At 41.3% G+C, this 12864-nt stretch overlaps 1 protein-coding gene across 7 annotated transcripts in view; it reads left to right on the plus strand.

The window, feature by feature from the left end:
* Positions 1-12864, plus strand: part of PCGF3 (polycomb group ring finger 3) — a 66010-nt gene that overhangs the window by 35460 nt on the left and 17686 nt on the right. For 3 of the 7 annotated variants that reach the window (XM_075739885.1, XM_075739889.1, XM_075739892.1), the window contains one exon: positions 4424-4541. The exons of 1 other annotated variant lie outside the window; for it this stretch is intronic. In XM_075739885.1, the coding sequence (XP_075596000.1) occupies positions 4424-4541 (118 nt within the window). Of the gene's footprint in view, positions 1-2564; positions 2620-4408; positions 4542-12864 lie in introns of those variants that run through there. 3 more of the 7 variants (XM_075739890.1, XM_075739891.1, XM_075739888.1) reach the window with 2 other exon arrangements.

The following is a 12864-nucleotide window of genomic DNA, read 5'->3' on the forward strand; positions in this document are numbered from 1 at the left end:
GATGTAATCCAACTGCTCAAAGCAGGGTAAGCTATGAGGTCAGCTAGGGTGCTCAATGTTTTATCCAGTTGTCTGAACATTTCCATGGTCTTAAGATGCAAACTCACTTGGGAATGTGTATTCAGAGATGGTTTTGGACCTTTGTTGTTTTTATTTTTAAGGTTAGATTACTTGTTTTGGAAGTTTCTGAATTCCCTTTTAGCTTTCTTTTCAACATATCACTGTTCGGGAGATGGGAAGATGAGATTTCTGGAAGATACCACCTGGAGTTCAGATTTGGACAAATCTCATTCCCTTTTACAAAGGGAAGGTATTAAAAGGAAACCTACATTTGCATAAATTTGGTTAAAGCAAGCTGGCTAATCTTGGTGTTTCTTAGTCAAACTTCATGTTTTAAACATTGCGCAGTCTTGCTGTTCCAGTTTGTGTGAGATTACTAACATGTAATAATTGTATGCGCAGAAAGTGTCAGTACTCTAAGCAGAAGCAGGTCACTTCATTCAGAATTGTTCAGAGAAATCCAGCAGCTGGTAAACATGCTTTTCCTCCTTTCTTTATGTTACTACATGTCAGTATAATAAAAGTAGCTCTTTGAGAGTGCTACCTCAAGAGCAAAAGCAAATGCTGAGTCTTCTGATGGATACTGAGATTTTCTCAAGATAGATGTGATGTCATCTTGCTTTTTTTGGGAGCCCAGCAGTTAAAAAAAATTAACTAGTTTTTCAGTTGCTTGGTTGATGGTAATTCAATATTATCAATAAATATATGAATAAATATTTCCATAAATAATATTTCAACTGAAATTTACAAGCTGATTAATTTAAAATCTTAATTTTTCAACAAATTGATTTTTACTTCATCACTGTACTTGTTGAAATAACGGGTAGTCATCAATAATTAAGGTGGAGTTAAGATGACATAGAAGTAGGGCTTAGGGATTTATTTATGATATGCTTGTCAGCATTAATGTATTGGAACTTTTTTGTACCTTCTGTTCGCTTCCAGTCTTCGGATCTAATCCACATTTTTTCCCTACAGCAGTGTACTTCACTGTATATATGGTTACTTGAAATCTATGTTTGGTGTGGGTTTTTGGTGGGGTGATAAGAACTTGACTGTCTTATATGATGAAAGTGACTTTTAACTTTTGTTTCACAGTAGGCTGTAGGAACTTGGGAATGTTGGGACTCCTTCCCAAGAGCAGATATGTTGTTCAAACAGACTTCTGAGTTGATAGTTCTTAACACATTCCAGATAGGGACATGGAAGACATCCTATATTAGCCATCTACCTGCATCGAGAGTTTCTTTCTAAGTATTGTGAACAGTAGCTTAGCTTCATATTGTGTAATATGACTCTGTATCCTTCAAATACATTAATAATGATAAAAAAGTAGTTGATGGTGAAATTAGCAATTATGTTATTTACTTTCCTCTGAAGTGATACAGAACAGACAGGTGGTGAATGTGGAATTACTTTACATTTTTAATTTGTTGCTGTTATTAATTAATTTCATATATGAGGCTGTAATCTTAGTCCTATTTCTTCTTTATATATGTAAGTAGTTTTGCTATTTTTTTCCCATCTTTCCCTCTGGGAAGCAATTCAAGTTGTCTTCAAAGTCTGAGTCTTTAAATATGTTGTCTAACTGAACTGACATCTTGGTAATTACACCATTTTGTTGCTAGCTCCTCCCTTTCTAAATAGATGTGAACTGGTCTGGCCTCCCCCCCCCCCCCTTCCTCTTTTTAATAAGGTCTCCTATTGTTACAGGTTAACTGTTTTGAAAAATAAAAGAGGCATTCCAATTTTCTTGTTTTTCCTGAGACTAGAGGACATAGGTCTCAATTGCACAATATGCAGGCTAAAGTGGAGTCTGACACTGACAGCTTGCTTACAGACCTTAGCAGTTGCATTGCTTATTGGAAATTCAAACTGTGTTGAAGCTACTGTGTCTGAGCCTCTGCATATGCAGAGAAGACATCATTCTCTTGTTTTAGAAGCTGCAAGATGGCAGTGTGGGCCAGGCCTTCTGGAGACATCTCCTACTGTACGTTTTGAAACTGAAGTGTCTAATGCCCTAGAAAAAACTGTTCCAATTCTGCTGCTTCTTCCAGTAGTTCCCAGTTTCTGTTCTTTAAATGTTTGATGAGAGGAGGTTTATGTTATTCTTGAAAGATGTATACAATTTTTATAGGGTTGATTTGACAGGCCTGCTCTGGATTTTCTAGAAGACATGCATTTTTCCCTGGCCAAAAAGTGTATGATTTTTTTTTTCCCATTCAGTCAGTGAAGTGCGTATTATCTTTGCTATCCTCTTTTTCTGGCACAAAGGCGTTTATTACTGTTTTGTAGTATTTTCACCTTCTTCATTGTATGGTTCATTCATTGTTCTCATAACACTATACCCTATCTGAACTGGGTTTTTTTGTTGCAGGTTTTTTCCTAGTGGCAGTGCTTGTCTCTACTGTAGTGGGAAAAAATTGTCATGCTTTTTCTAGAAAATAAATAATATCTTTGCTTCAGTTTTCACCATAATATCTTTGGCTCTTCTGCCTCATTAGTGCTTGGATTCAGTCTGTGGTGATCCTGAACACTTTTATCTGAATTCCTGCCTAGGCAAGTAACTAGAGTTGTATTGATATTACCTTTTTAAGTGTCCTTGTAGCTTAATTTCTCTTTCGCCTGTCATGAATTAAATTTTCCAATGTGCTGACTTTTCTTTAACTGATGGTTTTAAGCCATCTCCTGAAGTTGTCTTAAACAGTGATATTGAATAGGTCTTCTCCTGTGCCATGGAAATGTACATACTTCATGCAGTAGCTTCTTTAACTGCAGACCTCATGCACTAAATTCCAAGAGCTTAATATGTGGCTGGTTTTCAGTTGGTTAGAAATAAATCTATAAAATATAATTTAGAAGAGTAATTCGATTTCCTCGCATAGGTTCTGACCTATCTAGTGTACCGCAAAACCAGTTGCACTTTAATTCTTATGTAATGGCTGGTCACTAGTTTAATTAAGAAATCTCAAATGCCATAAAAATAAGTTTGATTTTTGTGTCATTTACTTCTTAGCCTTGAAAGCTGGAAGGCTTGCTAGTAATTTTTGTATAGGACAATGCAGATTTTAATGGATAGACGTTGGATGTGCTTTTCCATAGGTTATAATGGAGTATAAAATACTTTTTCAGTGATTGTATAATTTAGATAAGTGTGAAAGTTTGCCTTTTTATAGTTCTTTTTGCTTAGTACTACTTCATTAAAACTAGAAAAAGAATATGACAAATTAAATTAAAGATCAGACAACCTTGTTACAATATTTCTATGTGAAATTTGGGGAACATGTGTCACCATTCAAATTCTGAAATGCATTCTAAACTAAGCTAGGTGAAAACCAGTATTTGTGAGCTAGGGACAGTGAAGTCACTTTAATGGAAAACAGTGTAATTCAGTGACTCTTGCAGTGCAGAAACCAAATAGTTTTAAGGCAGTTTAGCCTACTCTGTTAATTAACTCTAATGCTGTCTAATTACAGTAACAGCACAATTTTCTTTTCAATATATTTTGAAAAATAAAATATAGCTATATTTAAAAGGCAACAGTTTGTTTGTTAAGGCATGGGCTTTATGTTTCCTCTACAAGCAATTGGGGTTGCTGCAAAAAAAGTTAAATGAAGTGTTAAATTTTTAATTTCTGATTTTTTTTCCTTTTAATGGTGGTTATGCCATCCCTTGCTCTGAAGAGAGAAAAACTTTCTAGTTCATGTTTCTTAGTACAACAAACTGCAGGTGTGCTAATGAGACTATTTTGGTTTGTGATGTGTTCTTTAATTAACTTGAGTTTAAATAAAATGAGATTTCAGAAGGTTTACTTTTCATCTCCATTATTGAAACACGGCTTCAAAATTATGCTTTAACCATACTGACACAAGGCAAACACTTAAGTATGGTTAAACCTATTATGCCAAATCAGACCAAGTTATTTTGACTTTTCAATTCTCAAAATGCTTTAAATTCTCAAATTGCTTTGAGGATTTTCTCTCCAAATTTTTGTGACTTTTTCCCTGTTACTAGACTGAATGTGGTGACTTAGATCAGTAGAATAGTAGAGTTTCATCTTAAATCCAAGGCTCTTGATTGGTAAAGGAACTTAATAGCATGCTAGAAAGACTGTTTTCTATGCTATTTAAATTTTGACTTGCAAAATAGTGTGGGTTTTATATTGTTTCAGTGCTGTGAAGTCCTTTAAAAGTTAGTGCTATCGTTGTGTGTGTGTGTGTGCGTGCATGCGCATATACAGTACATGAGAGCCTAAAGTTGTATAAACATATCTTTAGGGTTAATTCGAGTTAGTCATTTATTCCCAAATGACTTTTACCTGATCACTACAGCTTTGTTACTTTATGATATGTCTTTTCTGCAGACACCAAAGATGCTAACAAGAAAGATTAAGCTTTGGGACATTAATGCCCATATAACCTGTCGTCTGTGCAATGGATACCTGATTGATGCTACTACTGTAACAGAATGCTTACATACTTGTAAGTAGAAGTATAATTAAGTTAAAGAAATTGTTTTTGTTTTTTTTTAACTTGATGTGCAACATGTTTTAATGCTTTTTAGTTGAAATTAAAAAAATCAGCGTGCGTCAGCCAAAGTAACGCGTGCTTCACTAGACAATGCTTTTTTTAACAGATGATTTGCTTTTTCAACAAAGCAAATGAAGAGAACATTAAAGGTGTACTGCACAAACTTGAAACCATATACAATTATTCAAGAATGCAGTCGGTCTTCCTGCTAAAAGAATGTAGAATGCCTAGTTCTCTCTTCTGTGACAGTTGACATAGCATATGTTCTCCACCTGGAGCCTTCCAAATGTCTCTTGCTCTCCTGTTCCTCTGCAGAAAGCAGCCATAGTTTATTGCTAAAGAATAAATGTATTTTATTGTACCCTAGAAATAAGCTTTTGTTCCAAAATATTGTGATGAGGTAGTTGTTTGTTATGTTCGTGAATTTCTGGTTTCACATTGATGAAGTATGCCTTAGTATCTTGCAAAGCCTTAGACTTCAAGAAAATTGAAGGTGTAAGTCCATCCCAGCATCCTTGTGGTTGACATCAAGGAATGTGGGAGTGCTAGGGTTTGCAATATTCTGATGGAATCCTTGCATATTAGCACAGTTCCAGCTAAAGATCCAGCAAGATTCCTTCAGAGAAGCACCCTTATAGTCCAAAGTGGCAAGTCCAAAACCTTTCTTTGTCTTCAGTCTGCTCTGATCTCAGTTTCCTTTGCCAAGGTAGGTATCAGCTGAGGAATTAACCTTCAGTCCAGAAGGCCTGCTGTAGTGACATTAAAAATCCTCTGTAGTAGCCACATTGATGCCTTTATACCTTACATTACAGGGTTTTACCGAAAGTATTTTTTTCTAGCTGTCTTCAGAATCTCTACCATTTACCAACACATCCTTGCCACCCAGGAGCTTCCATTTGTTTAGTTTTACCTGATCAGAGCTTAGAATATGATTTGTTTATATGCACCTGTATTAATCTATCAAATAGTGTTTCTCATGCAACTTCAAACTTCCCATGTTTTGAAATGCTTTTGTCACAGTATTTTATTCTTAATCTGATAAAGCTAGTATGTTGTTTGAATAGCTTAATAACCCATAATCCTAAACTTTCTTGGAAGGGAATTATTTGGTGGCAGTGGCTTCATCCCCACAAAATGAAAGTTTCAGCGGACTTATTCTTCACCTAAAATGTCTTACAAAGAGGAAATACAATACTCATGATTTGTCAGAGATTATGTTTTCCATTGCATTTCATTTAGAAGTTCTGTTTATCATCTTTAATGAGTTTGTTGTTCTTGTGCTTCCATGTCACTTTGGTTATTCTCATGTTCCTTCTGCAGCTGTTTCATGTTTTAATTTCCATAGTGTTCTTTTTGGAGCGTAGAGATATTTAAACTAGACTTCTTAGTTTTGCCCAAATTTCTTTACTGCTTCTGTTAACAAGATTATATACAAAACCAGCATTATAACAAGTTAACATGGCTGACCTAGAGCTAGAGAGTGATTTCTCTTTGCTCTTTAAAAAAATTATAAATAATCAAACCCACAAAACCCCTCAGCTGACATTGTCTGCGCCATGTCTTACATTTGCTTATGGAGAAAATTTTTAGATTCACCCACAGTGCTTCAGTGCCTGCTTCAAAAGCCAGGGAATGCTTCTTGCTAGCTTCTGCCCTCTTTTCCTTTTCCCCCTTTTTTTTTCTTCCTTTTCCCCCTTTTTTTCTCTCCTTTCCCCCCCTTTTTTCTCTCTCCTTCCCCCCCCTTTTTCTCTCTCCTTCCCCCCCCTTTTTTCTCTCTCCTTTCCCCCCCTTTTTCTCTCTCCTTCCCCCCCCTTTTTTCTCTCTCCTTCCCCCCCCTTTTTTCTCTCTCCTTCCCCCCCCTTTTTTCTCTCTCCTTCCCCCCCCTTTTTTCTCTCTCCTTCCCCCCCTTTTTTCTCTCTCCTTCCCCCCCTTTTTTCTCTCTCCTTCCCCCCCCTTTTTTCTCTCTCCTTCCCCCCCTTTTTTCTCTCTCCTTCCCCCCCCCTTTTTCCTCTCTCCTTCCCCCCCTTTTTCCTCTCTCCTTCCCCCCCCTTTTTTCTCTCTCCTTCCCCCCCTTTTTCTCTCTCCTTCCCCCCCTTTTTCTCTCTCCTTCCCCCCCTTTTTCTCTCTCCTTCCCCCCCTTTTTCTCTCTCCTTCCCCCCCTTTTTCTCTCTCCTTCCCCCCCCTTTTTCTCTCTCCTTCCCCCCCATTTTCTCTCTCCTTCCCCCCCTTTTTCTCTCTCCTCTCCCTCCCCCCCCTTTTTTCTCTCTCCGTCCCCCCCTTTTTCTCTCTCCTTCCCCCCCCCTTTTTCTCTCTCCTTCCCCCCCCTTTTTCTCTCTCCTTCCCCCCCCTTTTTCTCTCTCCTTCCCCCCCCTTTTTCTCTCTCCTTCCCCCCCCTTTTTCTCTCTCCTTCCCCCCCTTTTTCTCTCTCCTTCCCCCCCCTTTTTCTCTCTCCTTCCCCCCCTTTTTCTCTCTCCTTCCCCCCCTTTTTCTCTCTCCTTCCCCCCCCTTTTTCTCTCTCCTTCCCCCCCTTTTTCTCTCTCCTTCCCCCCCTTTTTCTCTCTCCTTCCCCCCTTTTTCTCTCTCCTTCCCCCCTTTTTCTCTCTCCTTCCCCCCCTTTTTCTCTCTCCTCCCCCCCCCCTTTTTCTCTCTCCTCCCCCCCCCTTTTTCTCTCTCCCCCCCCCCCCCCACTTTTTCTCTCTCCTCCCCCCCCCCCCACTTTTTCTCTCTCCCCCCCCCCCCCCCCCACTTTTTCTCTCTCCCCCCCCCCCCCCACTTTTTCTCTCTCCTTTTTGCTTGTCCCTCCCTTATTTTGGTTGTTTATGTTTTCAGAATACTACTTCAGTGTGTATGTATCATGTAGAATTACAGTGTTTCAAGAAGAGGCACACAGCCCTGTCTTTTTTTAAAAAACTTTATATATGTTGGCATCATTGATATTCTGTATGTTAATGCTAATAATACATGTTCCTGGAAAAGCATCCTTGCAAAATCTATCTTGAAGGTGCCCTGTCTGTTGAGATAGTGAATTATGTGTGGAATTGTACCACTTTGAAATTTTCTTTCTGTTTCTACTCAGAACTCTACAGTTTTCTTACTTTTTTAATTTTTCTCTAATTTCCTGTCCTTCAGACATTCAAACTCTTCACTGCAATAGTAAATTTAGTTCTTGAGTCCTTTGAGAGTCTTTTGGAGGATCAGGGTCAGTCCTTTGGAGGGACTGGGCCAACTTCTTTTGTAAAACAGAATTCAAGGGAAAACAGGAGGAGTTTGCTCCCTTTCCTGCTTGTTTCTCTGCTGTACCTTTAGTTTCTTGGTGACAAGCTGGCCTATAAGCCTGTAGATAAAAACTTTGTTACTAGTAACTCAGTGTTAAATCTTTCCTAATTTACATCGTTTCTTGATCAGAATTCAGGTTCTTGAAACCAGAATTCCTGGTTTCAGCTGGGATAGAGTTAATTTTCTTCCTAGTACCAGGTATAGTGCTGTGTTTTGGATTTAGGATGAGAATAATGTTGATGACACACTGATGGTTTTAGTTGTTGCTAGGCAATATTAATACCAAGTCAAGGACTTTTCAGCTTCTCATACTGCCCCACCAGCAAGGAGGCTGGGGGTGCACAAGGAGCTCAGAGGGGACACGGCCAGGACAGCTGGGCCAAATTGGCCAAAGGGATATTCTGAACCATATGGTGTCATGCTCAGTATATAACTTGGTGGAAGCTGGCCGGGGGTTTAGACTGCGGCTCAGGAACTAGCTGGATGTTGGTTAGCAGGCAGTGAGCAATTGTGCTGTGTATCACTTGTTTTGATGATAGTGATGATGATGATGATCTTCCTTTTCTGTCCTATTAAACTGTCTTTATCTAAACCCATGAGTTTTACATTTCCCCTCTCCTCCTGCCTTCTCTCCCCTATCCCACTGGGGCGGAGAGTGAGTGAACGGCACTCTAGTTATTTTAGCTGCCTGCCAGTCATTTTGGTGCCCGGTATGGGGCTTCATGGGTTGAGATAACGACAAATCTGACCAGAGTGCATTAGAACAACTTTGTTATAAACATTCATTATACTAGATAAATAGTCGCAGGTCACAGTGTTGATTCATTGGCTCTCAAAGTTCTTGCGCTTAATCTCAGAGTTATGTTATGGAATACTTTACTTGCAATATGTGTTTCCTGTTGTGCTGTTTATCATCTCAGCAAGCTGGGTAAGGTTATCATTGTGGTGTACTTTGTAATGCTGACTTATGATGTGATAGAATTGATGGTTGTGAGACTAATCTGGTATTTGTATTCAGCATTGCCATCATCTCCATACTTCGGGAGCCATCTAGTTAGCTTTAGACATTGCTGATCAAGAAAAGCGGCCAATGCTTTACCTCTGTACTGACTCATGGACGGTGGCCAATGCCCTGTGGGGGTGGTTACAGCAATGGAAACAGAGGAACTGGCGGCGCAGAGGCAAACCCATCTGGGCTGCCCTGTTGTGGCAAGACATTGCTGCCTGGCTAGAGAAGCTGGTTGTGAAAGTGCCTCACGTAGATGCCCACGTACCCAAGAGTCAGGCCACTGAGGAACATCAAAACAACCAGCAGTGGATCAGGCTGCTAAGATTGAAGTGGTTCAGGTAGATCTGGACTGGCAATGTAAACATGAATTATTTATAGCTGGGTGGGCCCATGACGCCTCAGGCCATCAAGGAGGAGATGCAACGTATTATAGATGGGTTCATGATTGAGGGGTGGACTTAACCAGGGATGCTATTGCAGAGGTTATCCATGAATGTGAAATATGGCACTGTGGTTAAACAAGCCAAGTGCTTAAAGCCTCTGTGGTATGGAGGACGATGGCTGAAATATCAGTATGTGGAGGCCTGGCAGATTGATTACATCACACTCCCACAGACCCACGAAGGCAATTGCCATGTGCTTACCATGGTGGAAGCAACCACCAGATGGCTGGAAACGTATCCCATGCCCCATGCCACCGCCTAGAACACTGTCCTGGGCCTTGAAAAGCAAGTGCTGTGGTGACATGGCACCCCAGAAAGAATTGAGTCAGACAATGGGACTCATTTCTGAAGCAACCTCACAGACCACAGCTGGGCCAAAGAGCATGGCATTGTGTGGGTGTATCACATCCCCTGTCATGCACCAGCCTCCAGGAAAATCAAGTGATACAATGGAGCGTTAAAGACTACACTGGGAGCAATGGGTGGTGGGACCCTCAAACATGGGATACACATTTAGCAAAGGCCACCTGGTTATTTAACACCACGGGGCCTACCAATCAAGCTGGCCCTGCCCAACCAAAACATCTCCATACTGTAGTGGGAGATAAAGCCCCTGTAGTGCACATGAAGACTATGTTTGGGAAGACAGTCTGGGTTATCCCTGCTTTGGGCAAAGGCAGACCCATCTGTGGGACTGCTTTTGCTCAAGGACTTGAGTGCACTTGGTAGTTGATGCAGAAGGATGGGGAAGTCCAATGTGTACCTCAAGGGGATTTGATTTTGGGTGAGAACAGCCAACAAATTACATTGTATGATGTTAATTGCTAAATAACCCTGCCACTGTATGTCATCACTACTATAGTTGCTATATGCCATATCAATGGTATTATAGTAAGAATCACCTAGATTAAGGAAGAATGAACTTTGAAAGCAAGCAAAGTGCGGCAGTGATGGAACCAGAACTGGCATCAGCATGCAACACAGTCCAACACCATACACCATCTCTCCTGCCCTAAAAGACTGTTATGATGGATGGAGCGCAAAGTCATGGACTAAACGAACTCAATGGAGATTTTAGGGGGATGGCCCATAGACTCAGGGAATGGTATCTGTGTGTATATATATCAAAAGATGGGAGTGATTAATTGGAAAGTATTGGGAGGTGTGGGACCTTGGCATGTTGTAGACAATAGAGAGGAAGGGGTGGATATTTTCCTGGTTTCAGCTGCGAGTTAATTTTCTTCCTAGTAATTGGTATAGTGCTGTGTTTTGGCTTTAGTATGAGAATAATGTTGAACTACCACACTAAGTTAGCAGATACATGCAGTTCTTGTCAAACTTCTACATTCGTTATTTGAGTTTCATTAGTGTTTACATGTGAAAGCTGTCCTCCTATGTTATGAAAGGGAAAGCCATATATATTACGAAAGGTATTGTTTTGTGGGTTCATGAGTACGATGAAAGACCAACTGTATTTCCTGAAGTAGCTATAGAAGTGAAAAAAGGAAAGAGGAATTAAACTGTTTAAAAAAAAAAAGTGAGGATTAACCTTGTCTGTTCCTTTTCTAATGAAAGTTCTCTGATATGCTTAAGAGTACTGTAAAATAACCAGAAAAAATACAGCTCAGTTCAGGGCTACAATTAGTGCCCAAGTATCTGGATAAATGGAGATTGAGGACTTGGGAAATTCCAGGTAATGGAAAAAATTCTAGTAATACTATTGTTTCAGACCCTAGAATGGTTCCCATATTGGTTCTTCCATACTCCTAGGACTTCCAGTTTCACAAGAGTTTATAAATCCCAAGTTGACCCTGTGAAAAAAGAACCAGTCTTGATAACTGCAGCACCCTCCATAAACTATCTAGTTGCATTCATTTGGATGCTGTCCTTAGACTAATAAACCTGCCAAAACCTGAGCTGACTTGTGACAAGTTCAGTTTAGGAGGACATAATGTATACTTAGTCCAAACTGGAAGATGTACTGAAATGGGAGGTTGTTATAGAAGTTGTCATAGAATGGTTTGGGTTTGAAGGGATCTTTAAAGGTCATCTGGTCCAACCTCCCTGCGGTGGGCAGGGACATCTTCAACTAGATCAGGTTCCTCAGAACCCCATCCAAGCTGACCTTGAATGTTTCCAGGGCTGGGGCATCTACCACTTCTCTGGGCAACCTGTTCCAGTGTTTCACCACCCTCATAGCAGAGAATTTCTTCCTTATATTTCTTTCTTATGAGTTGGAGACGTGTACATGCCTGCAGGGCTATGATTGCTTTGGCATCACAGAGATGTGGTGGGATGGCTCCTATGGCTGAAGTGTTGGAATGGAAGGGTACAGGCTCTTTAGGAAGGAGAGGCAGGGAAGATGAGGAGGGGGTGTCATCCTCTATGTCAGTGACCAGCTGGAGTGCATGGACCTCCACCTGGGGATGGATGAGGAGCTGACTGAGAGCTTATGGGTCAGGATTAAAGGGAGGGCAGGGACAGGTGATACTGTAGTGTGGGGTCTGCTATAGGCCACCTGACCAGGAAGATCGAGTGGATGAGGCCCTTGTAGACCGATAAGAGCAGCCTCACGTTCATAAGCCCTGATCCTTTTGGGAGGACTTCAACCACCCCGGTATCTGTTGGAGGGACAACACAGCAGAGCATAAGCAACTAAGGAGGTACCTGGAGTGCGTTCATGATAACTTCTCCAAGTGATAGAGGAGCCAGTGAGGAGAGGTGCCTTGCTGGACCTTGTTCTCACAAACAAGGAGGGGCTGGTGGGGCAGCTGGTCTGGTACTGAAGACCACAGAGCTGGACACAGTACTCCAGGTGGGGTTCTCACCAGAGCGGAGTAGAGGGAGAGGATCACCTCTCTCGACCTTCTGGTCATGCTTCCTTTGATGCAGCTCAGGATATGGTTGACTTTCTGGGCTGTGAGTTCACATTCCCAGCTCATGTCTAATTTTGCATCCACCAGTACCCCCATGTCCCTCTCCACAGGGCTGCTCTCAATGCATTCATCCCCCCAGCCTGTATTGATACTGGGAATTGCCCTGACCTGGGTGCAGGACCTTGCACTTGGCCTTGTTAACCTCATGAAGTTCCCGTGAACCCACTTCTCAAGCTTGTCCAGGTCCCTCTGGATGGCATCCTGTCCCTCAGGTGTGTCAGCTGCACCACTGACCTGGTGTCATCTGCAAACTTGCTGAGTGTGCACTTGATCCTGCTGTCTGTGTCATTGATGAAGAAATTAAACAGTTGTGGTCTCAGTACAGACCCCTGAGGGTCACTGGTTGTCACTGATCTCCATCTGGACATTGAGCTGTTGACCACTACCCTCTGGCTGCGACCATCCACCCAATTCCTTAGCCACTGAATAGTCCGTCCATCAAATCCATATCTCTCCAATTCAGAGAGAATGATACTGTGGGGGACCATGTCAAAGGCCTTACAGGAATCCACATAGATGACATCTATAGCTCTTCCCTTGTACACTGAGGTAGTCACTGCACTGTAGAAGGCCAATAGGTTGGTCAGGTAAGACTTGCCTTTGGCGAAGCC

Source organism: Balearica regulorum, chromosome Z, assembly GCF_011004875.1.
Source record: "Balearica regulorum gibbericeps isolate bBalReg1 chromosome Z, bBalReg1.pri, whole genome shotgun sequence".
In the NCBI taxonomy this organism is placed as follows: domain Eukaryota; kingdom Metazoa; phylum Chordata; class Aves; order Gruiformes; family Gruidae; genus Balearica; species Balearica regulorum.